Source organism: Larus michahellis, chromosome 13 (assembly GCF_964199755.1).
Source record: "Larus michahellis chromosome 13, bLarMic1.1, whole genome shotgun sequence".
Taxonomy (NCBI): Eukaryota; Metazoa; Chordata; class Aves; order Charadriiformes; family Laridae; genus Larus; species Larus michahellis.
Window position 1 is genome coordinate 5,758,935 of NC_133908.1, and position 26,342 is coordinate 5,785,276.

The 26,342-nt window shown below is 42.8% G+C and overlaps 1 protein-coding gene across 1 annotated transcript in view; it reads left to right on the top strand.

Annotated features, from left to right (window-relative positions):
- The first annotated feature begins 1,410 nt into the window (after positions 1-1,410).
- Positions 1,411-26,342, top strand: part of BCR (BCR activator of RhoGEF and GTPase) — a 102,905-nt gene continuing 77,973 nt past the window's right edge. Inside the window, exon 1 of the mRNA XM_074606576.1 lies at positions 1,411-3,655. Coding sequence (XP_074462677.1) covers positions 2,143-3,655 — 1,513 coding nt within the window. The 5' untranslated portion in view covers positions 1,411-2,142. The remainder of the gene's footprint in view (positions 3,656-26,342) is intronic.

The following is a 26,342-nucleotide window of genomic DNA, read 5'->3' on the forward strand; positions in this document are numbered from 1 at the left end:
TCAATGGTGAAAAGACATTTTATTTCTGTGAAAGATTGAGATTCCTTGAAAGATTTATAGAGGTATTTACTAAACGTATAGATTTTATTATGATTTAGATTATAATCTGTTTTCCATATAGGTCAGCCAATGCTTGTTATATGTAAAAGCTGAGGAAACAAGTGCAGGAAAAGATGTTAAAGCCAGGAAACAAAAACCAAGAGGGGTGAGCTATGCAGAACTGAATACCTGAGTAGACATTTGTGATATGTCTGAAAATATCAAAAAATATTTTGTTTGGCATATAAAAAAGCATGAAGAGAAAAACTCTTTAATGGATTATGAAACATTACATATTTCAAAGGTAAGAGAGCTACACCTGTGGGCTTGTGCTTTTTATTAGCACAAATTAAAACCTGTGAGATTTTATTAGTTCTTGTTGGGGCTATATTCCACCCTCTATTCTAGTAACACACACCAGAAAAGATATACCTCACTGCAAATGTGAAAGAAGAGGTTTGTGGGGAATACGAGGCATATATATCTCACTTTTTCCTATCATCCAAACAGGCAGGATGGAACTTGAGATGTATTTGTTACCACAATTTCAGAGGTTGAATTAGTACATGGAAAGGACGCAGGGCTTAAGCAAGATCAGGGACTGTGATTTCAGAGGAGTAATACTCGGCAGCCAGAGTTTTGCTTAAATCATTTGCCACCCTTCACCCAGAGCTGAAGAGTGGAACTCTGAGTTATTTGGGCTAGGATAATATACAGGACAAAAGTGAGACTAATGTCTGAACAAAGCAGCCTTTATTGTTAGTACTATAGTGATTTTGGAGCACCAGTTTCCCATCTCAGAATTTAGCTTGTCATTTATTGGCAAGGAAGGAAGGATTGAGTGAATGACAAGCCACTGAATGACAGTGCTTACCATTAGTGGGGGGAAACGTGACCTTTGAAGGTGAGCTGCATCAGTGCCTGGGGCGGGGGGAGAGCATTGCTGTGAACACATGAGAGAGCGCAGAGACATGCTGGTGTTTATACGTAATACATGAGGGTGTGGACGTATGGACAGGAACGGATACCTCCTGTGCACACAGGGATATGTGTAGGATATGTTCTTGCCCAGGCTTAGGCACGTTCGTGTCTGTCTATGGTAACGTTCAGGCCTCTGGCTGCCAAGCACGAGCAGCCGTGCGGGCACACGGGTTTGCAGATCTCTGCCTTTGTCTCACCGGCAGCTGCCTCCGAGGGCGCCGTGGGGAAAGCGCAGGGCCAGGGCCCCCACCCCCCCTCTCCAAGCCCGGCGGGGTCCCGCGGGCCCGGCCTCCCTCAGCCGGCCGGGCTGCCCCTTTAAGAGGCCCCAGCGCCGTGTCAATCGCCGCGCCTGGCTCTTTCCCTCTCCTCCCCTTCCGCAGCGCTGCGATTCGGGGCGCCGCCGTCAGAGCCGGGCTGCGATGGGCGGCCGCGGGAAGCCGCCGCCGCGCCGAGGGGGCTCCCGCGGGGCCGCGGGGCGCTCGGGCACCTGGGGGTAGTGGCAGAGCCCGCCGCGGGACCCGCCGCCGCCTCGCTGCTCTGGCGCGGAGGCTCCGGAGAGCGTGTGCGCCCGGAGGACAGCACAATAGCCGGGAGGAGGAGACAGGGAAAGGGGCAGGGGGAAAGGAGGAGAGAGAAAGAGAAAGCACAACACGGGGGCTGGCGAGGGGAGGACGGAGCGGAGGACTCCCGAGCGTGGCTGCACTGAGGACCGTGCCCAGGAGGGCAGCGGCAGGAGGTGGGTGGGTGGGTGGATGGGGGCGATATTTGCCTTCCTTCCCCCGCCCCGAGCCTGTTCCTTTGTCCACCCACTTTGAAGTGCTCTGGGATCGCCGGGGTGGGAGCATTGTTGTTCGCTAGCAAAAGATCAGTCATGCCGGGGAGAGGGTAGCGAGTGTACGGGGGGCTGGGGCCGGCAAAAGCTGAAGGAGACGGGGAGGAGAGACTGCTCCGAGGATTGCCGTTTGCCTCCCAGTTTCCCTGCATGGACCGTGAAAGAGACGCATTGAGTTGACCCTGCCGGAGCTGTTTCTGCTTCTACATGTGAGATCCGGTTGGTTTATTCTCTCCACCTATCTCTCTCCAGCCTCCTTCCCCTATTCTCCACTTACTCCTGTATGCAAAATGGTGGACCCTGTGGGGTTTGTGGAGGCTTGGAAAGCACAATTTGCAGACTCTGAGCCTCCTAAAATGGAGCTGAAATCTGTGGGAGACATTGAACAGGAGCTGGAGATGTGCAAAGCATCTATTCGGAGACTGGAGATGGAGGTCAACAAGGAGAGGTTCCGCATGATTTACCTGCAGACTCTTCTGGCAAAGGAAAAAAAAAGCTATGATAGGCAGAGATGGGGTTTTAAACGTGCTTCTCAGTTGCCTGAAGGGGGTGCAGAGCAGCAGATCCAAGACCTGCATCACCAGTCCGCTGACCAGGACGAATATGAAAAAAGCAAGTCACACCATGGGGAGGAAAAGTTCAAACCCAGGATACCCTCTCTGCGGAAGCTGTCTACCCAGAGTGATGGGTCAGACCTGTCGCCTTTGGACAGCCCCCATCATGGAGAGGGAGAGCAGGACAGGTGTAAGTACTATGGTGAAGAGAAACTGAAGAGAGTTGTAGAAGATATGGAGAATCGCTGTGATACGGATGGCTCTCCTTCAAAACACAGATCAGCTTCCACTCGCAGGCTAGTGGGATCTGCTGAGAAGGAGGGATCGTTTGAACCTATTTCTAAGGAGAGAGGGAACAGCACCAGCGTGGCAGCCCTAAGGTCTAATTTTGAGAGGATTAAAAAGGTTAATTCACATTCTTCTGGGGATAACAAGGATGTTGTTGAAAAGCCCTTTTATGTGAATATGGAGTATCATCATGAGAAGGGTCTAGTAAAGGTCAACGATAAAGATGTTTCTGATAAAATAAGCTCCCTTGGTAGCCAGGCCATGCAAATGGAACGCAAAAAGTCTTTACATTCCCTGCCTTCTAACATGGTACCCAGCTTCAGTGAGTTCCAGAGGCCTGCTTACAGGGGAAGGTCCTCGGAGAGCAGCTTTGGCTATGATGGAGAATATGAGGATGCTGAACTGAACCCCAGGTTTCTCAAAGATAACTTGATTAATGCCAATGGCAGCAACCGCTCACCTTGGCAACCCATGGACTTTCAACCCTATCAAAGTATCTATGTTGGTGGAATTATGGGGGAAGGAGAAGGGAAAGGACCTATTCTGCGAAATCAGGGCATGACTGACCAGGAAAAACATCTAACGTGGCCCAGGAGATCTTATTCCCCCAGGAGTTTTGAAGATATTGGAGGAGGATATACTCCTGATTGTAGTTCTAATGAGAACCTTACCTCCAGTGAGGAAGACTTCTCTTCAGGGCAGTCCAGCCACGTCTCTCCTAGCCCTACCACTTACCGCATGTATCGGGATAAAAGCCGTTCTCCCTCACAGAACTCTCAGCAGTCCTTTGACAGTAGCAGTCCACCAACCCCCCAGTCTCAAAAACGGCACAGGCAGCAGCAGGTCATTGTGTCTGAGGCTACTATTGTGGGTGTACGAAAAACAGGACAGATCTGGCCAAGTGATGGAGATTTGCCTTCTGGGAGATGTCACCAGGACAGCTGCTTCCACGGGGATACAGGTGTGTACCAACTTTTTGTTTAGTCTTTTAAAGTATGGAGCAGGAAATTGCATCATGGAAATGAATGGGAGAGGTTTTCTAGGTCACCCTGGGTGAATTGCTCTAAGGGGGGCAACCGTTTAGTGTGAGAAGTCTGTGGTTATTTTGTAGGTGTCCTGTTTTAGGAAGGTCCTGCAGAAATATACTTCAGGCTTCATTTTAGGAGTACAGATTTGATTCCCGGAAGGGTTGATTCAGGCATCTCTTGAGAGGATCAACAGAGTGCCGTGTTAATTGGTTCTTAAATTTTCAATGCGAACACTGAGGTAAAAAGGGTGAATACTGTTCAGTATTCACCACCAGATCGTTCCCTCCCTCGTATTCTTGCGCTGAGGAGTAGTTAAACTCTACCTCAGAGGTGGTAGTGTGCCAACATGCTACAACCTGAGGGTTTTGTTGGAGCTTTACCAATAATGATGCCGCTCCCACAATCTTGTTTTTTCCTGTCTGTATTAATTGGAGTGCTAGTTTCTCGTTCTGTCTCGTGTCATCCTTCAATTAGAGCTGATTGGAGGTGATGATTGTGCAACCCTGTTCTTGAAGCTTTCTGCTATCATTAAGGAAGAACTTGGAATATCAGGAAGCCCCGAGGGAGAGCTGTTAGTTTAATTTCAGCAGAGTCAAAATTTTTGTTTGGGGAAGAATGGGCAATGTTTGAACCCGTTCTTCTAGAAGCTGTTCAGGCATGCGGGTGTGTCTGTGGAATCGCAGTGGATTTATAGTTGGTGGAAGAGGCAAACAGTGAACTATGTTGACTCAGATAGATTTATTGAATGGACATGGACATCTGAATCTATTTAGCGAGGCAAGGCACATAATATAAACAGTATCTTGTGCTAACACCAGTAGTCTTCTAAGCAGTAATTGAAAAACAATCAAATCCAGGAATGAAAAAAACCCAGTATGATTATTTTGATAGACTTCTATAATTCTAAATCTGTGAGTTATCCTATAGGTTTTCTTTGTCTTTCTGAATCTGTCATTTTAATAAGGGGTTAACATGTTATTTGTCAATGTGACTGAATTCCTGAAGTAGTAGGTGAATTGAGAGGCCTATTTGAAATGTTGTCACTTTCTTAGGTTGTGTGAATTTGGTGTATTAGTTCTCAGAAGAGTAACTTTGCTGGAAGGAGGTGCCTGGTTTTAACTTTCCCCGCTGATTGTTTTTTGCCAGGAATACTTTTGGGAGCAAAAATGGAGGGAGAGCTCTCCCCTGCTATCCTGACATCCTGTTGTATTATTGGAAGGCTGTACAGTTGTAATGGATGGTCACTGTACATGAAACCTCAGCACCCTGTCCTCACAGTGACTTCTTCCTTATGCGATTGTATATACATACGTGTTTTCTATCTGGGACTGCTGCGTTCTTGTTTGGATCTATACATGTGTTTGTATCTTATGGGTAGTACTTGCAATGCAGGGGAGAGGCTGGATCTTGTGCTGGTTTAAACTGAGCTGCAGCCATCTGTCTCTGTTCTTGTTTACTGATGCTCTTTAGATGACTGGGAAGCCTCCTGGCAGTTGCAATTTTTGCAGAAGGAAACAAAGGGACAAAAATAACAAAGGTTGATAAAGCTTGATGATACATTCAACTTTCAGAAAGGCAATAGATAATTTTTATTTTAAATAATTTAGCTGGGATGCAGTGATCTTAATACAAAAAAAAAAAAAAAAGAAAAAAAGAAGGTGGTCTGTTGAAAAGTCAGAACAGTTACAATTCCTGGTTGTGCTGGAAAGCTTTGTGTCTTGTTCCTAAGGACCACACAATTGCAGGCAAGGACAGAATGTAACTGATCCACCTTCTGCTTTCCTCAGCATAGGGGGTAACATGGCAAGCGTAGCAGGAACCTTCACCAGATGGCTAATCATTACTGTCTTGCACATTAGCTGGTGGCAACTTTTTATTTGACCAAAAAAGCTTATGCTTTCAGGAGGACTGTGTTTCTGGTTAATTTCTACTGAGCATCATTTTATATAAAGTTTCTTTCTTTCCTGATTAGGAAGAATTTTGATCTGAAACCAATTGGCAGAACTGCTTTTTCATAAAACAAATAAAAGGCATGAGAGGTCACTATGTGATTAGCTGGCTGGCTACCATTCCCAACTATCATGCTCTGATGCAGACTGTTCTCCATCACCACGTGGTATGAAAGCAGATCACAGTTCCAGCCAGCTTTTCCTGCACCTGTGGTTCGGTCACTGGTTCTGCCAGGCTTCAGTGAAGTTTTGCTCGAACGGAGAGTGCAAGTTTGAATCACAGCAGGTTCTGGCCAGCCTTAATGTTAATTAGCATCGAGTGGGATTTGTTCAATAGTATTTGGCTTCTTTGTGCATTCAGATTTTTGTATGCTTGCTGGCTTTGCTTTTCATGACCCTGGCCTTAGTAATGCTGAAAGTGGTGTGGACAGGTGTGATGTGAACTTTCTGTGTGGATCTGCTGCCCCAGTGCATTTTGAGCTTGGCCAGCAGGCATGTGCTGTTTTGTCCAAATTCTTTCTCGAGTTCCCAGTCAAGTGATAATTTCCTCTTTTGTATTACAAAAAAGGACCAGAAGGAGGTCACCTCACTCTCAAGTGAATGGGATCCAAGCCAAAATTTGAATCTGGGTTCTTGGGTTATCAATAACCTTAAATCAGACCAAGGTAGCAGGCTTTCAGTTTTTCCCAAGGAGCAGAATGAGAGCTTTGGGGTTGAGATTTGGTAATAACTGTACTTTCTATTAAACGTCCTTAATAGAGCCTGAGCAAAGATACTTATGTTAGGATGAATTATGTGTCACTAATTTCCTGTAGTGGGAATAGGAAAAAGAAAGCTTGGGTGTTTTTACTATGATTGCAGAGGAAGAGCAGGATTTTTTTTTAAATTCTGTCTACTGTTAAACATTAGTTGCAGAGACAGACTCAAGAGAAGCCACCCATTGTGTGTTTCTGCTTATAATCAAGGGGAGAGTTGCATAGTGCTGTTATGCAGTGCGGAGGCCTTGCAATGGCCTCAGTTGGGTCAGTTTTTTAACTATTAACAGTCTGTTAATTGAGGAGCACACTGGAGTTGTTGCTTGGCTTTATAGCTTGCTCCATAAAATCAGTGCATGCTCTTTCATAGCTCTGTGTGTGAAATCATTTTATCTATCTGCATAACACCATGGAAACTCTATCTGGAGTCCGCATGGATAATATTTACCTGTAAAGCTGCTTCCTTAAAGGTGCTCCAGTAATGATTTCTGTTCACTTGAGAGGACTTGATAGTGCTCTCCAGAGAGTTCTGCCAGGCTCTTTCTATAGAAATCTACCAACAGCCATAATGCTTAATATAAGATCAGTTTGGGGACGCATAATTTAATTCCACTGGGAGTAAAGTCTTACTTACTTTAGCCTCTACAAAGTGTGGGAGTGATGAATGTCCTTTTCTGAAGAGCATGGAGTGTTCTCTATGTTTTTAGTGAGTTTGATGTAGACAGAGGAAAGAGTGCAGAATTTACCTGTGCACGTGAACTGCAAGACTCAAAATTCCTGTTATCTCAGCTGAGCAGAATGCCATTTTAAAGGGCATACTTACTTAGAGCAGTAGATTTTTCAGTTTTTGTATGCCTTAAATGCCTAAGCAGATAGGCAAGCATCTGAATTTTCTGCTTTTAGGGTAATCCTTGACACTAGTTAATTTTAAAGCCCCTAAAAGCATGCAATATGTCATCATGGAAGGACATTGTTCTATATCAGTTTCTGCAAGGGTCCCTTCCTGAATTACTTGCATGTTCTGAGATCTTGGATAAGTTTCTTAATTCTGCACTTCTTCCACCCACTATTGTATTCTGTGGATTTTACAAGATGTAGTTTGAAAAGTGCTTTGCAATGTTTTAGCAGTACAAAGACGACTCATGGGGGAACATCCCAGTGCAGTTGCTGCTGTTAGAAACACAACTTTCCTTTGAGCAGCTGAGGCAGACTTCAGTCCACTGTGCAGTGATTCTTCCTTCTGAGGATTTGAGACGTAGGAACTTTCATAATGTGTAGATCTCATTAATTTTAAGGGCTGCTGGCCACAGGTCCTGCTGTCAGTCTGTGACTTACGTTGGGTCAGGAATTACATTTAAATTTTCTCTGACGCTTGTTTAGTTCATTTTGCTATTACTTTTTAAACACATCTAATCCTTTGCTGTGATGATCAGTGGGTTTCCTAGGAGCACTCATGACAAGATGCTGTTTAACACCCCCCCCCCCACCCCGTCCCCCCCTCCCCTGCTTTCCAGCGATTTAGTGGCTGTTGAGATTATCAAGCTGCTTGTGCTACCACTCCCCTCTTCTTAGTCTGTGGGAGTGAAGAGCTCCCTCTCTTTCTCTGCTAGATTTCTCTTTCCCTCCAGCTGAGTTTAGTGGAATCTTTGGAGTTTCTGCTTTATGTTCCCAATAATTATAGTAGACTCTGCAGTCGTGTTTGTTCTGCTTCTTCTTCCACAAACAGTTACTAACCTTTACCTCAGGCCTACCATAAGTACTGCCATGCAGATAGATTTTATTTTTGCTTTTCTTAGGCTCACGCTGATGATGGAGTTTCTCCCACCCCAACATTCAGGTTCTTCTCCAATCACAAAGCACCTGCCCTTGAAATGAGAGTGTAAACCAATCCAGATAGTAGTTGCCTGATAATGGGAAGCCGTGGAGAGTGCTCATGTCGCCTGGTCTGTTTGTGTGAAACTAATTTTCATGGTCCATGACTGAGACATCAAAGTGGGACTGGCTGTCCTGTGGAGTAAGTAGACAGAGAGCTATGAATTCTGCAAGTAGTGGGTTAGGTAGAAAGCTGCATGTCATCCCTGCATAATTACCAACAGCTTAAAAGTGGTCTGTCTGGCAGTAGAGATGAGCCCACTTTTGCGCAACTGCCATCGCTGCATGAGGCAGTGATCTGTGGCTGGGCAGGTGACATATAATACCAGTGCACACTTAAAGTATGGGAATGTTAGAGGAACTCAAGGCTAGGACCAAGCTGCAACAGAGCCATTTGGATATCCATGCAGCATCCGTACTGTGACGACCACAGACTACAATGTATGCCAAAACAGTGGGACCTAGGTGATTTCAGCATGGTGATTTCAGAGAACCAGGGGCTAGAGCCTAAAGCATTGCAGTGAATGCAACACAACAAGATGATAATGCCTTTCATTTGAGCAGGAAATGTGCGGGCAATTGGAACCACAATAATAGGACTGTGGCTCAGTTAGCTGCTCGTATGGTCCTTGCTGACTCTGTTCAAAGTACTGAAACAGCACTGGTTTATGGTCAAAGCAGTTGAACTGGTGTGTGTGTGTGTACGAAATGTGCATCCCTTCTGCTTCACAGTTGTCAGCCTCTGCCCAAATGGTTTCAGAGGAAAGAACACGGAGAGGTTGCTGTTTTGAAGAAAATTGTGGTCCTGCCCTGAGAAGTGGCATGGAGAGTTGGGAGCATCCATGGGCTTACTGCCTGCCCCACTGCACTACCTCCTCTGAGATGGAGGCTTCTTTCTAGGTGGCTGAAGGAAAAAGAAGAGAAAGGAGGAGTGGAAAAACCTGATGTCTTGGAACTTTTTTGCACTGGCTTCATTTTCTTGATGTGAAAGCTTTTCAGCTTTTTTTCCGTTACAGAACCAAAGGTGAGCAAGGGAGTAAAGAGCTGAGGATGGGGATGAGCATCAATAGAATTGGATAGGGTTTGGAACTAACGAAGGGACTGGGCTGGTGGAGTGAAACTAGTTGCAGTGTGGAGGAATAGGCAAACATGGGCAGAAAGATGGGTCTGTCTTTATCTTGCTATAAGCACTGACCGTGGCTTATGAAGTGATTTACTTGTGCATGTAGGTGGTGGACTTTCAAGCAGTGAAATGTGTTGGGGAATGAGGTGCTTTGGTCTCTGTTTTCTCATCTCTAGCAAAGCAGTTGCCCAAATGTGTGGTTTTAACCTGGAAGATTTTCACTATTAAGTATAAGTATACATGATCCTATGTACAGACTTCCAGAGGTGCAGAACTGGAATGTTGTACTCTTGATTCTTGCAGTTATGCCCCCTGAAGCTAACATGGAGATAAAGAAAGCTAGGAGTCTACTAATTTGTGGAATTAATTGTTCTACCACCTTTCCGAAGTGCTTCCGTTCATCTTTTACCTTTGGTTTGGATGTTTGTATAAAATGCGAAGTACTGTGTTCAGTTGCTCCTTCATTGACAGCTTGCTTTTCACTGCTACCAGAAAGTTTCATGAGGTGTGAGCAAAGGTAGTAAATGACCTGGGTGGAATGGGCAGTAGGCATCCTGAGTAACAGACTTGGGGGCTGGGGGGGGAAATAAGCTTTAGTAAGAAAATTTGCTAAACCATCAAGTGTGGGCTAGGAAATGCTTGTTTGAACACTGGGCAGCATGCTATAGCTAATGATACTGACTCTTAAAAGAAGTGTTGGGGAGGGGAGGATAATCTGTAATCCAAGTTTGGCTTTGCAGGCTGTCTGAAAGATGGGCCAGCAGAGTAGGCAGAAGCCTGTGAAGGTTTGGGCCCCAGTAATAGCCTGGAAACAGGTACCTATCTTCCAGTTCTAGCATGTTTAGCAGTTCTCTCTCTAACGCCCTCGCTTTCTCCCCAACCTCTCAGGGATAAACAGTTACCGTGCAGAGGCAAGGGGGACATGTATTTCAGCTTCAAGGAATTTTGGAGGTCAGTCCATAAAGGTTAATGAGGTGAGACTTGGCAAGCTGTTTGAGGAGAATTGTTCCATTTCAATTACCAAGGGAAGCATATTGCTGTTCATGAAAATCAGACTGTTGATTGGAGGCAGAGCTTATCTGGAGCTTGCTTTCCCCTAGAGAAACCAAGGCTAGCAGGTTTTTTTTGACTGTCTCCTCTTTGATTTGTTCTGCCCAGTCAGATAAGCATGGAAAGAACAATAAGGACCTGATCCTGTTCTTTCCCTGGTGAAATGTCATTGACTTTAGTAATCTCATGCTGGCACATGTAGGAAAAGAAATGGTGTTCTGGTACAGATTTAATGTCAACTTTGCGGTGCAGATAGAGGGGTAGACTGCAAGTGACAACAGAAATGCTGGCATAGATTAGTTTGGGTGAACTGCATGTGAATAAAGTACTTCCAAAACAAAAATTTGAGTGTCTTAAGTTACAAAGCAGGTTTTGGCCAGCTCACTGATAACAAAGTGGATTGCCTCCTGATCATATCTTTAAATTACATGTGATGAGAAAGCAACCATAAACTGTAAGTAAATCATTGAACATTGGTCCGTGTTACTGCTGAGGCAGTTTTACAAATCCGTAACTTCTCTAAACTTGTTTTGGGTTGTGCTGTGTGTGTTTTAAACAGTAGGAACAGCATGGTATATTTCTGTCACAAAATCTGGTTGTAGTTTGCAAATCTTCCTGTTACTAAAATAACAAAAGCATGTCTCCCTTTTGTCTTCTTCCCAGCTGCCAAAATGGTATCTTTCAGACCCTTTCTTAAACAGGTTATGGCTGATGTAGTAATAAGATTATTGCAAATGTAATTGGAATCTCTGTTTCAGAGAAAGCTCTGCCCAAATGTGGCGGCTGGAGCTGAGTTAGTTGCTCGTGGCTATGTGAATACGAGGAGTATGTGTGTGAGAATACACAATGATTGCCCTGTAGGAAGAGTGAATTAGCAAAGTTCAGTCTGTTGGTTTATACTACTTAATTGTGTCTGTTTGTATTGCAGGCCCTTTGCCTAGTTGTTGTCTTCTGTTATTTTGTTATTTGTAGTCATTTCACTGATCCTTGTTGCTTCTGGGTTGTTTTTTTTATTTGTGGAGGAAGGAATTCTTTTCTAGGGAGAATAAGTACACCACAACCTTCCCTCTTTTAAAAATAATATATAAAAAAAAGCCATCCTCCGTTGAACCTTCTGTACAGGTTAGGTCTCACTGTGAAGTATCCAAAAGCCCCAAATTACTTGCAGATTGGTCTGTGACAACAGGATAGTAACAACTGTAGCAGGCTGCTGTGGATCACACAGTATTACCTGAAATCTAAGAAGCCAGCTTTTGCAGTAGTTACTTAATAGTGAGCAGCTTGCGTGTTTGTACTCAGCCGCTGCTCTGTGTTTGTGACCTGTTCTTGATGTGTGAAGTGCACTGTGCAGCCTTGGCTCGATATGTCTGTTTACTTCTTCTTAAGGGCTTTAGAATATTCTACACTCAAACTGAAATGCAGCTACTTCTCTGGTGGGATATGTGCCAGCTATTATGTTATCAGAAATTATATACTCCCTTGGCTGCAAAGCTAGGTAAGGAGTGCCCATTTTTGAACCCACAATATGGGTGAGGCTGGAGCATGCGCTAGTTGTTAGGATAGTTAAAAACAAACAAACAAAAAATCCCCAAAAACAAAACCCCTCAAAACCCCAAACAACAAACCCACACAAAAAGCCACAAAAACCCAACAAAGCCATCAGTTACCTATAGTCACATCTGTGTGTTCTTTTAAAATGGGCCAGCCACTTCCTAGAATAATCTGTTCTGAAGAAAAATACCTCATTCCCTGGAGCATCAGGCTTCAAACGTGCCTGAGCTGCTAAAAAGGAAATGTGATTGGTCTGTTGTCACTAGGGAGGTGTAACATGCAAACACAGAGGACTGTATCTGCTGCAGTCTACAATTACATACCATGGTATGACTTTGCCCAGGAAGATAGTAATGGCCTGTCAGCCTGGCTGGGCTCAGGGCTTCCCAAAAGAGATTAGATTATGATGCTTAGTATGAGCCAAGGCACAGAAAAACATCTAACTACCTCAGTTCATAGCAGTCTTCATTTTTGCTTCCTGCTAACCTGTACCTGTTCCTGAAATTTTTTTGTAATGGTCAACGCTGACATTACCACATGAAGTTTCAGAAAATAATATGCTGAGAAAGTGAATTGATCACTGTTGGAAGGTTTCTGTGTCTGTGTGTTACCCCCATCCTTGCCCTTTACCTCTTCTGCAGACTGACCTCTTTGTTTGAATCCTTCTAGGTTGAATGTTTGAGTGTGAGAATTCCCTTCCCTTCGCTGGGTGTCTTTTTGCTCTACATTCTCCTGAGGTGGTCATTGGAACTCTCAGTCTGATAGGGGTGAAATCATTGTCATCGCTCTAAGACGACATAGTAATGCCTCAATCTGTCAATGTTTTATCATTGTCATTGAGGAAATGGTGGTATTTGGATGGATATATTTATCTGTGCTAATTGTACTAATTACTTACTTGAATTTGTAGATTAGCCAGCAGAGAACATCCTGTTGTAAACTTCTATTGCAGTTCTTCTGTCTAAGCCTAATTGTGGTGGATATCAAGCCCAGTGCTTAGCTGTGATTAAAGGTGCCATGTATAGGTGGTGTGCAGCCTGCACCACATCAGTGACTGCAGCGAAGAGCACATCTTACAGTCTGTTCCTTGTTTTACTGATGATGAGTGAAATCTGAATTGCAAAGAGGGAAAAAATCTGAGAAGCTGTAGTCTTGATGAAAATACATTCTTCGGCCTTGGGACATATACCACTTGTCTAGTCTAATATTGGTCATCCATAGCGCCTGATATGGGGTAGGTGGATATCAGGAAGAGAGTGCTTTAGCCAAGTCCAGAGTATTGTCTCAAAGGTGCTCTTGGCTTCCTAACTTGCTGGAACAAGTATCTCTCAGCTCACATAAGCAGGCTCCTCAAAAACCTTCAAGAACTGCTTCTGCGATAGAAAACTCACACACTTCACGCAAGCAATATGTTGGGCCTCACAATTGCCTGAATAATTGTGTGGGTGAAGCTTTTTTTCAGCCTTTTCTCTGCTAGCTTCTTTCCTAAGGAACCTACCCATAGGAATGAAGTATGCTGCAAATCATGTAACTGCTTTGGGTGTTCCATGGTCTGCAGCTGCCCTCTTTCCTAGGAAACCTGTGGTGCTTGCCAGAAGGCAGATGTTGCTAGCAGAACTGCATGATGAGCATGTATCTAATCAGATGGAAGGGTATGGTGTGGGAGAAAGGACTAAACACTATGTGTTTAGTCCTCAAGTATCTTCAGAAGAGCCAGCATGTGTTCCCTTCAACAGGGAGCCTGGGAACCACTTGCTATCTTACACTCATGCAACAGTTCAGTTTTTTCCAGCATAAGGGCCTTTGGCAGACCTGACTGATGGTCCCCATGCTCTTTTCTGATGATAGTGATCAAGAAGGTTCACTGTTTTTCCTTTGGTATTTCAGGTGTAGTATTGAGCTACAGGCCTGGCTGCCTTCTTGAATTGATCTGTACTGAATGACAGTAATGAGAGGCTGATTGCAATTTTGAGATTGTTTACATGGTCTGATGCTCTTGTCATTCAGGTGAGGGCTGGGTTCTGTTTCATGTGGGTGCAGGAGCACTGATAAATATCTGATAAATTTAGATCAGGGCATATTGAAGAAAATTATTTTCCACTTTCTTGTGTTCCTGGGTGGTGTTTGAACACATAGCCCAGAGAATGCAGACCTGTCACTGCAGCCATTTAGTCTCCGGAGAGGCACTTCCTCAATTTGATTTGCTGAATTTCTTGAAGGTCCTCCTAAGCAGAGCTGAGCACTTATGCAAACCTATTAAGCCTTTAAGTTGTTGAGAAACCGCACTGCTCTGTATAAAAAATATATACATAGGATTTATGCATCACTTTGACCCTTTCTAATCCAAATTGATTTTGCAACTTCCGTGTGCACCGAGTGAAATAACTTTATATTAGTAAACTGATGGTCATAGTAAACTAAATATTTGGAGCTACTGGAGTACTGGTTACCATGAAACTGTATCAGAAACTTCAGGTTGATGCTGATCGCTCTCTACTTCAGTGTTAGATTAGAATCATAGAATCATTTAGGTTGGAAAGGGCCTTTAAAATTGTTGAGTCCAACTGATAGCACTACTAACTAGGTAGCACTGCCAAGTCCACCGCTAAACCATATCCCGAAGCACCACATCTGTGCATCTTTTAAATAAAGTTTTAGTAGATGGTTGATAGTATCACGATGTTTCTTTTAGTACTCCCCGCTATTAGCTTAAGACCTCCATGACAGTGTCTGCAATTTGATGTTGATTTTATCTTTATACTCCTGTTTGTGTTCAGTGTTTCTCACCACTGAAAAATTCTGCATTGTACTGAAACATTCCACCAGAGAGGTGAATGGGTGAGATAATGCTGACCCCAGCAGAGGAGAAAATATAGCACTCCCTGAGATAAGTAAAGAACTGGCTGTTCTTTAAGAAGGTGGTGCCTATACCTGTGCTGTGGAGGGCAGGCAGGTACTGGTGCACTGAACTCAGCTTCAAAGGGAGCCCCTTGAGTACATCCAGGGGAGTGGGCACTGAAAGACAACTCCAGTAAAAACCACCTGGTAAGGTAGTAAGAATACAAATTCTTGTCATGCAGTTACAGAGCTGAAGTCAACTTGCTGTTACCAGAGTTTTTTTGTATTGCTAAAAGGGTCATAGTTCCCACCAGGAAAAAATATTATCCTGATGGAAAAGAGGTAGATTTTGGAATAACTAGCAAGGAAGGAATGAGAGACCTTAATTAATTTTGATTTTTTTTAACTAGGGCTATTGTTTTTGTTTTATCTAACAGTTGGATACACCAATGGCTGCTCTTGAGAGCTGTAACAGTATCTCAGGAAAGTCTTGATGCAGGACTTGCTGATGTCAGGGAATTTCTAGTGACTGTTTTGCAGTGACTGAAACTCCACAGCACTAGCTGTATGTTTCTATATAACTACCTGAACCAGAATTTCCCAAGTTATCTTTATTTTGAAGTGTGGGCTTGATCTTTGGCTTCAAAAGAGCTGATAGGATTTTCACAGGCCTGTGTTATAAATGTTTTAAAACTTACATGTGTGCAGCTTATGCTGTCCAGTTTCAGTAACAATACTGCAGATGTGGTTGAGAGCTGTCTGTGAGCTATACTGGGGAGGCAGTTCAAAAATGTAGTTCTGTTTTAAAGTTTCTCTTGCCTTTTAAAGAACTGTGTTAGCTGTCCATATGCATCTGCTATGTCTCCTGGATGGGTGCTATGGAAACACTAATGCAGTTTGGAAAAGCATTTTTGCTTTATTTAATAATTCTTTTAGCGCCACTCTGCCTCTGCCATCTTAAGAGGCAAAAAGGCAAGAGAAAATGACAAAATAGTGTTTGCATCAAAACATCAGATATGCTTTTTTCAGTTTGTCCAGTCCTCTGAGGTAAGACTCTGTCAAAATGAGTTTTGGTTAGGTAGGTTATTTTTTTAGTATGCATGGGGAGAAAAATATCTCTGTTATGTTTTTAGAGTATCGGAGACAACAGAAGATGCCTTCTTTTCAGCTGGGTGATTGTCTGTAGCACTTATGTTCTGTTACACCATGGTGTGATCTTAGCTGTTGGATTGTGACTGACCTGTCATGCTTGTGTTCAGCAAATATGCCCTAGCCCTGACCTTGACTACCCCAAATTTATTCAGGCTTGAGCACTGACCTATACATAATTTGTTGTGGTCTCACCGTCTGGTCAAACTAAAATACATACTAATGTGATCTAAGCTCTGCTCTGTTTTATGTTCAATATGTAAACATAATAAAATTCATACTGCAGATAAAGGGTTACACATCTTTCCAGTTAGTGCCTGTCCTCAATTTCAGTACTTGTGTGAAATCTCAGTGGCTCCTCTTAAACCAAGGAAGACAGCTTGATTATCTGTTATGTAAATATGTTCTGAATATATGTGTGCAAATAAAAACCTGAAGAAGAAGAATTCTTGAAGTTAAATCTTCTATTCTGTATATGTGTTTCAGACTGGTTTCAATGTATGTGCAAATATGCACTGATGCAAAGATCAAGCACCCTTATAAAGTTCCACCTAAACTTTGTAACAAGATTTTTCAAGTAATTAGATCAACAGCTGTTTAAGGAAACATTCTGATGCTAAAACTGTTTTTCCGATTAATGGGCACTTGCCGTGTAGGGCTGATGCATGTTGCAAATAGGCTTGTTTAATAGTACTTGGTAGTTGGATGTTTTGTGCTTGTATATTTCTGTGTAAGGAAACAAGTCATTTGCAAGTATTTTTTCAAATGCATGTAAAGGATGAAAAATGAAGTTTGAAAGAAAAACAGTGTTTTAACGAGGAAGTATGCAGCTTGAGCTGAAGCTCAGGCTTTTATCTGAATTTCAGTGAGCCCTAATGTCCTGGAATCCAATTATTCCTGGACCACACTTCTTTTAACTTTCTCCATGTTTAGAAATGAGTTTGTATTCATATATAACTTTTAAAGGAAAATACTGTAAAAAAGAAAAAACAAGACAAAAAAACCCCTCAATTCTGTTGCTGGAGGCTTGCCCTTTCACTGATTCCTACAACGAATATACTTTCTTCCGCTAATTCTTTTTTTCTTTCTTAATTCTGTGTTTCTATTAACGTATTCAGTTTCCCCTCTAAATAATTAAGTTCAAAATCTGGGTTGCATTTGCCTGCCTATGGGTGTGATTGGTGTGACTAGTTCTGCTTATGTGTTGATCTCTGTTTTTTCCACTTTTTACTTTTTCAAAAAATTATTATTTGTTTAAAATTTGAAGCAAGGGCTGCCTTGTCTGACAACATGTATTGGTATATGTCTTCCAGTATTTTCACATTATGCCCCTTGAGGCTAAGTCTTGACTTAAATTGTCTTTGGTGATAATGCTTCATGCTGTGGCATGCTGCCCTGTCAGTTGTGCCAACAACTGTTCATTTGTAGGTTCACCCTGAGAACTGGATCAGGGAATTTTATCTGTGTGTTGTTTTTTTTTGTTTTGTGTTTTTCCCCAAGCCAAAACCAAAAAAAAAATCAAAAAACTCCCCAAACCAAAACACAAAACCCCTCTAACCATGGATCTCATCCATCCTTCCCAAAAATGTTTGTGTTGGAGCAGCAACTGCTTGGTTGGTGTTGGAGGGCAGGGAGTATAATGCCATGAAAGACAATGTATGCTTAAACCCCGGGTCTGTTGGGATTCTGAGGTTGTTAATTCAAATAACAATGGGAACATTAATGTTGAGAAGTCGCGTTTAACAATTTCACTTCTGATTAGCCAGCTGCTTTGGGATTTCAGGAAGAGGTTTGGGATATCCTATGAACAGAGTACCTCTTCCCTAGTCAGATGCTTCGTTTCTGCTGTTGGGGGGCGAGGGAGGAAGAAAAGGCAGCTAAAGGGCTTGCTGATGTTTGAAATAGTTTATTTCATCGAATAAATCTAAGTAGAATGCTAGGACTGAAAATGGGGAAAAAGATATATTTACAGTCAGTATTGTTTGCAAGACAGACCAGATGACATCCTAGTCCATGTGACTGACTCCCCTTTCAGTTGCCTATGTAAGTACTTCATGTTTTTAATTATTACATCAGCAAATACACTGACTGTTTATGGCCAGGAGAAAATGGAAAAGAAAATACAATTATTCCTTTTTATGAAGACTAAAAAAAGGTCTCTAGCTTCTGCTAAAAGATTGTTTAGGTCATAAATCATCTGGAAGGAGGACCGTATGGCCGTCAGGTCAGCAGAGCTTTTAGGGGAGAGTAGATCACCTTAAGTAACTTGCATTTGGTTTTAGGAGTGTATGTGTGAGTGTTCATGGGCTAAGATTTCATATTATTTTTTATGATGTGATTACTCTAATGAGACATCTGCAATATTACATCTTATAACTACATAGTATGTGAATATTTTCCCTTGATGAGTGTTTTTGTGGAGGGGCGTTTTAGAGGTAATTGCTAGGCCTTCTTACACTCGTTTGCATTTGAAATATAAAATGTCATTGTCCTGGCCTAATAGTGCAACATGTCAAATAGCGTGATCTGCTTAGAAAGCTTAGTCTAGAACAAGGAGGGGGCAAGGGTCATCAAGAGAAAATATATGTAGCTTACAGCATTGAAACATCTTTACAGTTTCTCTTTTCAATTTTATTTAGGATGTTTACTTGACTCCCAGATAAGACTTCTATTTTTACCTGTGAGTGCTGTCTCTGCACAGATTTGTGAGCTCTTCTGACTTAACCCTGCCGAATTCCTGCCTGTATAGCAGCCAGGTGCTAGATTTCTGGCTTCCAGATTCTTTTGCTCTTTCTGTTCCTGTTCAGTCCACAAACATGGAAAAAAATGCCCCACCCTACTGACTCATTGTGCCCAGAGCACTCCCTATATTCCTGAAATAGGATTAATATCTGAGGCAGTTTGAACAACTCAACAGAGATGGGTCTGGTTGTCTTCTGCCAAACCCCTTTTTAAAATAGCTGGTTTCTTCTCATAGGCCCACGAATCTTATCTACGTGCTCTACCAGCCCTGAGCCCCAAGGTGATTTCCTTATCTTGTATTCATTTAAAGGGCTTTTGCAACAAACACAACTGTTGTAGAAATCAACTACTATGCAGAATAATCCTTTTAACAGGTTTATTCTGATACTCTATCGGGTATTTAAGTGGATTTAACTGCATCGTTTAATATGTCCTTGAAGATGGTTCCAAATGAAACCTGCTGCTGTCAAATTCTGTTAGATCTCTGTATGCATACCAAGTGTGTCTGGGAGATGTCAGGAAGTGCTGTAGGCAGTGGGGAGGGGTTGCTATTTATAGGGGAAAACTAGAAGTAGCAAACCACTTACGCTGTTTACCATCGTGCTGTCTACAACTGGGTCTCTCAGATAATACTCAAAGCCTAGTTGCTCAGAAGAAGGCTCAGAAGAAGTTATTTCCCTGTTACAAGGGCAAATTCATGTTCTTCTTCCTGTTCTTCTCCACCTTACAGAGTATGCAGTTGTCTAGTGGCTCACCCCAGGGGCAGCTGTGCTACTGAATGTATCCCTTTAGCTTGTTTTGCTTTGGGATCAAAGGACTGTCAGCAGGCAAATGTCAATTATTAATTCTTGGTTTTAAAAATACACAAAGTGACACACTTTTTCCCTTTGATTGAAGTAAACAGCAGTCTACTTCTTCCCGTCAGCATACTGTGCAGCCCTGTTGTAATGTCTCAGGTTTTGAGCTCTTGCAAACAAGTGCATCCTGCAAAGGGCCTTATTTGGCAGTGAAATAGTCAGCAAAATGCCTGGAAAATAACATTACAACCTTGAGCACAGCCCTTTGGAATGTAGCAGGTTCCTGATAAAGCAAAAATTGGATGGGTGAATGTTTTTCAGAGAGGCAAGCCTTCAGAAAGGAATAGTGTTTAAGATGTTGGGAGTCCTGTCTTTGAAAAATCTTGGGTTTTGTTTTAAGTATGTTGAAATATAGTTGTAATTATAGTAAAGTCTGTGTGAAACTTGTGAGTAGGGTCAGTTATTTACTTTTAAGGGGATAAATTATCATTCTAATGTTGCAAAGTAGTGTTTTGGAAGTTGTCTTAAAAATGCATATAAGTATCTTGTATCTGTCTAGGGAGCGAGGGGGGGAAAAAACTCAGTCTAGTATTTTCTGCACAAAAGAGGAAGGATACACATATTAAAACTGGATTTTTCTTTCCAAATCTTCTCATGCACTATTGTAATGATATAGGCTTGTCTGTTTTTGGGATCTGCAGGTGTTTCAGAAACACGGATAAGTTCAACTATCAATAGCCTGTTCATCCAGGGAAATCTGATAATTCCAAATAAAGTGTCCAAGGTCATCTACAAATCATAGTTTTGGGATTTCAATCCTGAACTTTTGTTCTTAGTTCTAGAACTTAACCTCTAAGACAGTCTCTACTACATAGATCTCATCTGTGAAGTGATGTGGTAAGATCAATGCTAAATAAGCTTTATCCTGGCTCATCTCTCTCTGTGGTGGTTAGACAAGTATGGTTTAACCTTTGCTGTTTTCACCAGTTCTTCTAGAGCCCTGCAGTGGATCGGGCCTAAAGGGAAAAGCTAGTTAAATCCACATAACCATCTTCTCTTTCCATTATTAGTCCCTTTTTGTTGGCTTATTCTTGGGTTACTTGAATGATGAAGAACCATACTGGTGACCACAGCTTCTTTTATGTAACGAACGAAACAGCTATTTTTTAATTACTAATGCATGTAAATGGACTGAAGCTATAGTTTGTCTCATTACGAGACTCCTTACTAGGAAGCTCTTCTGTCTTCTTACTTGCCAAACATTTCTATGGCACCTAGCACAGTAGAATCCAGGGGTTTGACTTTTGTTCACTTACCACAGTGCAAAGCAACACTTCTTTTGCCCATAACTTTGTTAATTGAATGATACTTTGCAATACAGAAATTATGTGGCAGGAGAATATTTCAGGGAAGTCCAGTCTATTATCCCCCTGAGTTTGCTTAAGAAATCAACCTAGCCTTTAGCTGGCAACAATAAAGGAGACAGGAATTAAAAAAATTCCAGTTTTCCTGTGCTACAACATTGACTTCTAGACCAACCAGCTTTTCTTATTTACATTTCTCCAAAGGCAGATCTCTGTGTTGGTGGTTTTTTTGGGGGTGGGTTGATGTTTGGTTTGGGTTTTGGTTTGGTTTTTTGTGTGTGCGTGTGTTATTTGTTTTCTAACTGCTTGGAAAGGTGCATTTACAGTAAAGGTCATTGGTGTTTCAGATAGACTTATTAACCAGTAAGTTCCTGCCAGAACAGTACTCCCCCTAAATTTTAAAGCCTTCCAGGTAGGTCTCGTTAACATTCTCTTCTAAGACCAGTAAGAGAAGCTGGTGTGCTTACTCAGCAAAGGAACACAACTGTATTGTATCTGTGGTATACCAGCAAAGCCTACAAACTTTAAGTATCTTACTTGCAGCGGCTTTGCACAGGTCTTCACTGTCCGGTGGTCTATTTGTACTCATAGTACTTATTTGGGTGGGTTTTTTCTTTTTTTTCTATTACTATTGCTTCCAAAGCTCCTTTACTGGGCCGCCTGCTTGTTCTACCTCTTAAGGAGAACTTAAAAATCTTAAGTTGCTAATGCTCTGAATCAGCAGCTCCCTAAACCGGTCTTTGTAGTGAGTCTGTTTACACTAATATCAAGAAATGAGGCGGTACTGTTCAAAGGTAAAAAAATACCCAGCCCTCAGGGAATATACCATCTGAGTGGAATGGTGCCTACACAGCTCTCTTGACTTTCTTGTGTATAACCCTGCAGTGTTAAGCCCTCCCGTATATGCACAACCTGTGGCTCATCATAGGCTTTTAATCATCAGAGCGTGCTCTGATGCACAGGCATTGGTGTGATAGACTTCCACAGTTGCACAGTTTATTAGAGAGAACTAGACTCCTATTTTGAGATAGTGTTGGTAGGATTCCTGCCCTTCCTAATGCAATGGAAGGGAGAACTTGATTTCTGCGTTGGGAAGTTGCTTTTATCTTGAGGGTTATTCTCCCTTTTGCCCAGCTGTGCAATCTGAGCTGTCAGATATTGAGCCTAGTCTGTCTCCTGATCCTTTTCTACGATTTTAGTTGCTTTTGTTCTTGACCACTGAGATGTTCATTTTTGCAGTCCCGTGAAGTTCAGGTTACTTCTGCCCTGCACCTGGGAGCAGAAATGTATCTTCCTCAGAAGTGTCTGTGGTCATCTCAGATGCTGACTTCTCTCCTTGTTGACAGAATTTTTGATTGTGACATTTTTCTCCCTTAGTGCCCCTTACCATTCCAGTCTTTCCTGATCTCCTGTCTGTACCTGCCATCCATGGCTCAGTTTCGCATGTGATTAGTTTCCTCTTTGGTGTTGATCTCTCTGTCCTGAGCCTAATTAAACTAATTTCTTTCTGATGCCTATGTAAGAATCCTTTGTGTATGGTTTGTTGCTGCATGAACCCACACTTGCTTATTGGAGTAGCTTAGCCATATAATTGAGCCATACCCTCAGCAGTCTTCAAAAAACCAAATGCATTTTATTTTGAGTCTTTGTGTCCCTGTCTCAACATTTTGCTTTTTAGTCTTTCCTTTCCCTCCATCGACTCGCCATCATCTGCTGCTACTACAATGCATCGTCACCTTTGGGGCAGCCCTGCCATGTGGCTGGGAGGAAGAGGGGGGGAAGGTTGCAACTGTAGCAGCAGCCTTGGGGAAGCTGTGCATCATGTGAATAGGTGCCTGTGGACTGTTGGAGGGGGTTAACAGACTTGGCGCGGGTGCTTCTAGCTCCACTTCTGCTCCACTTCATAGATAGCATGTTTGTTTGCGAGTCTCAGGTGACTGATGGGAGTCACGCTATAGTAAAGAAGAATGTATGAAGGGAGAGCAAATAGCTTGAGATACCTGAAAGGGTGTTAAAACAGTAAAACTGTCCTTTTTCTACTCAAAGCCAGTTGCTTTGTTACGCACGTTACCTTTGATACCCCAGGTGTTTATTCCTCCCAAGGGTCACTGTACTTCTAATAATAATTTGTAGAAGAGCTGCAACTGTATTGAGTAGCAGTATAGTTCTAGCAACTATACTGCATTTGAGTTACTCAGTAAGTACAACCTTCATCAAGAAGGTTTGTGAGACTGCTGCCAGGGAATGTATAAGCAAAGGTTTAGGGAAAGGGCAGGACTTCCGTGGATTACATCCTTCTAAATTGTTGCCAGGACTTTTATTTTTCTTCCTTTTTTTTCTGACTGCATTTTTCTGAAAATTGGACACCCGTTACTGAGGTGGTGGGGAGATAATGTCTGCAAATCAACAGCATACCAAGAAAGAGTATCTGGGTTATATTGCTCTGCTTTCAACTCTAAAAACTGTTGTGGTACCGTTTCTAGGTACAAGATATAGGCAGGGGTTTTCCAGAACAAGTTGTTCATGATCCAGACTGGACCGGCCAGAGGGAGGGTAAGTAGCTGTCATGAACCAGGATGAATAGGTTGCCTGTTTGATCCATCCTGAAATGTCTGACCTGTCAAAGCTGTCAGAATCTGGGTATATGCTGGAGGGTAAACCGTATTTACATAACATCTTGGAGGGTGTGCGAGAGGGAGGTGAGGTTGATGGGGGGCGGGGAAGAGGTGACATTTAATCCCTTGCTTGCTGAACCATAAAGGTTTGCTTTGTGTTGGTCTGCTCCCCTGTGCTTCCCTCTTACTTTAATGGCCATGCTGAATGACAAATGGAGACAGAGCGGTGAAAACAGGAAACATAATCCCTCAAAAATACCTGGTGGGAAAGGGAGGGAAGAAACTAAATAAAGGAACCCCTGCTTTCATGGGGCGGCCCCAAAAAGCATCTAGTGGCTTGTCAAGGAGAAGGAGCTGCTATTCTCTGAGGTTACCAGGGGATCATCTTGAACTCCTGGTAGGGAGAGGAAGGCCTGAAAGTAGGGGAGCTATGGTTTATCCAGTGTTGCTTTTGTTGTTTGGTTTGGTTTGGTTTCGTTTTGAAAAGAAGGTTTGGAACCATTTGTCTTACCTTGACTACAGTGTGAGTTTTGGATGGGATGTCATTTATATTCACATATTGTTTATAGGTTGCTGAGGCCCTCAGTTTTCTCTGGCTGCGAGAAAGGAGCATTGCTTCTGTATTATCGTTCAGTCATTTGAGAGCAGAAGGGGTGGAGGAGAGATGACTGCATTAGCTGTATCTGCATAGGGAGACAGCCATTTAGAGCAGTTAGGGACTGCTCAGCAGGAGCTGTTTTGCCTCAGACTGCTCTTCTCACTTTGCTGCCTCTGGGCCCTACTCATTCATTGCTACTAAGTAAAAGAGGATGGGAGATTCACAGTTTTGTTGCACAGCAGCAAAGTTACTGTTTGCGGGGGAGAGGACAGAAAGAGTTATGATGGACACAACAAAAGCCTCTCTGTGGCATATTTTAGGAGGCATTGCATTGCTGGTTGGCAAGGTTGAAGGCTCAAGGTTACCACAAAACTAGATGAGTAGCTGTTGGAGCAGTGAAGCCTGCTTACCTAGGACTGGTGAACAAGGTTCTTCTAAAGCATGTTCCAATGCAGCCTTCCTCAGCTCCCATCTGCTGATCATCTTACAAGGAACTGTAAAAGGCAATTTGTCTTCTGGCTGCGGAGTCCTGTTGCACGGTAATACAAGAAAGCCTGAATTGCTTGGGATCCCTTTAGTATGGCAGGTATGGTGGAAGAAAGTGGGACTGTTGAGGGGGAATGTGCTTTGCCTCTTTGTACTTCTGTCATCTTCTCATGGAAGATGAAGGTGATGATTTCCTTTGTAAATTGGTTTGAACTTTACTTAATGCAAAGGGAGACCAAATCTGCGCCAGAACTGCCCGTGGGTGTGTCTGAACTCCGCCCCATGGCAGCTTTCTTCGTTAGGAACGGCCAGCAGTGCTACAGAGCCTTGGCTGTGTTTGCTTTTCCAGTTAACTTTGGTTTGGATGCCTTTCCTGGAGGATGCTGGGCATGGTTGTGGTTTTTTTTTTTCTTCTTTAAATTTGTATGGATAAGGGAGCCCCAGCGGCTGTATGGTATCTCCTCTGTAATAGTTAGAGGGTGAAAATAAATTATATGGATTAGTATTTTGAACCTTTTGTTTCAAAGTGGAGCCTGTGTTAATGGAAGAAGTGGTCTCGTGCCTGTGTGCGTGAGCTGCTCAGTGGTTGGTAGTTCTATGGAATGCGGCAGTGACTTAGACATAAGAAGTGATACGAGAAGGGTAGGTGAAAAATTGAATGACTTGCCTCTTTATTTACTTTTTTCTTATGACTTCTGTTGGTGGTGTACGGATCTATAGCAGGGTTTATTTAACTGTAATTAAGTCAGTCTTAGAGCAATTTACCTGTCTATTTTTAGGGAGTTTCAGCCTATTTCAGCCATTACTTGTAGGTTTGTAAACGTTGTAAGAGTTTGAGAAATACCGATTGGATGGCTCTTGCACTCTGGCCTCTATTCAGCTCTGCTTCCATTCTTAACTTCCTCAGGGTGCTGCTGCTTATGTATTTGCCCTATTTAACCCCTGTTAATCCAAGAGTTTAGTGCTCAAACCTCTGCTGCCTGGACTGCCTCTTAAATTTGCAAGGGGACATGCAGAAAACAGCTGATAGACCAGCTGACAGCATTAAAAACCAGAAGGTGCTGTCAAAGCTGAGCTGGTGTTAATTAACTGACTTGTGTAGAGTGTAACTCCGTACTTAGCTTGAAAATTGCAGGATGGGCCAATGCCTGAGAGGAGTGTGGTATGTCTATATTTGAGTTTCACTGCTTTCTTGAGTTTTAGAGGGATAGTGAGTGTTTAGTTAGAGGAACACAGGGAACTAGGGGAAGGTGCAGAAAAATTTCAAAAAGGGAACACAGGTTTAGTGTATTGGCACTAAATGTGGTAAATGTTATCTAAGCATGTTATATTGATTTTTTTCCTATTGTCCCTCCCATGGTTACTATGCTAGTTTTGCTTACCACTTTTCCTTATGTTTTAAGGACTGAATTTGGAGGACTTGGCTCTGCGGAAAACTGTAGCTTTTCCTGCTGCTTAGTTTCACTTGCTGCTGCCACTGCCCTCCTGACTTGCTGCATTCAGTTCCAGCTGGGGTCTGCTGAGAGCTTTCACCTGTTCAGCTGCTGCTCCCCTTCTGTGACTTTTTAAACTTAACACTTGTTCTGATCCACCTGTTGCCTGTGGTATGGGAGCTTGTTGTATGCCCCATTATGGTATCTGCGTGCTGGCTGCCTGGCTGTGGGGCAGGACTGAGATCCCCTGGCAGCATGCCAGCGCTCGCATACTGCTCGATGGCACTTTTGGTTTGTT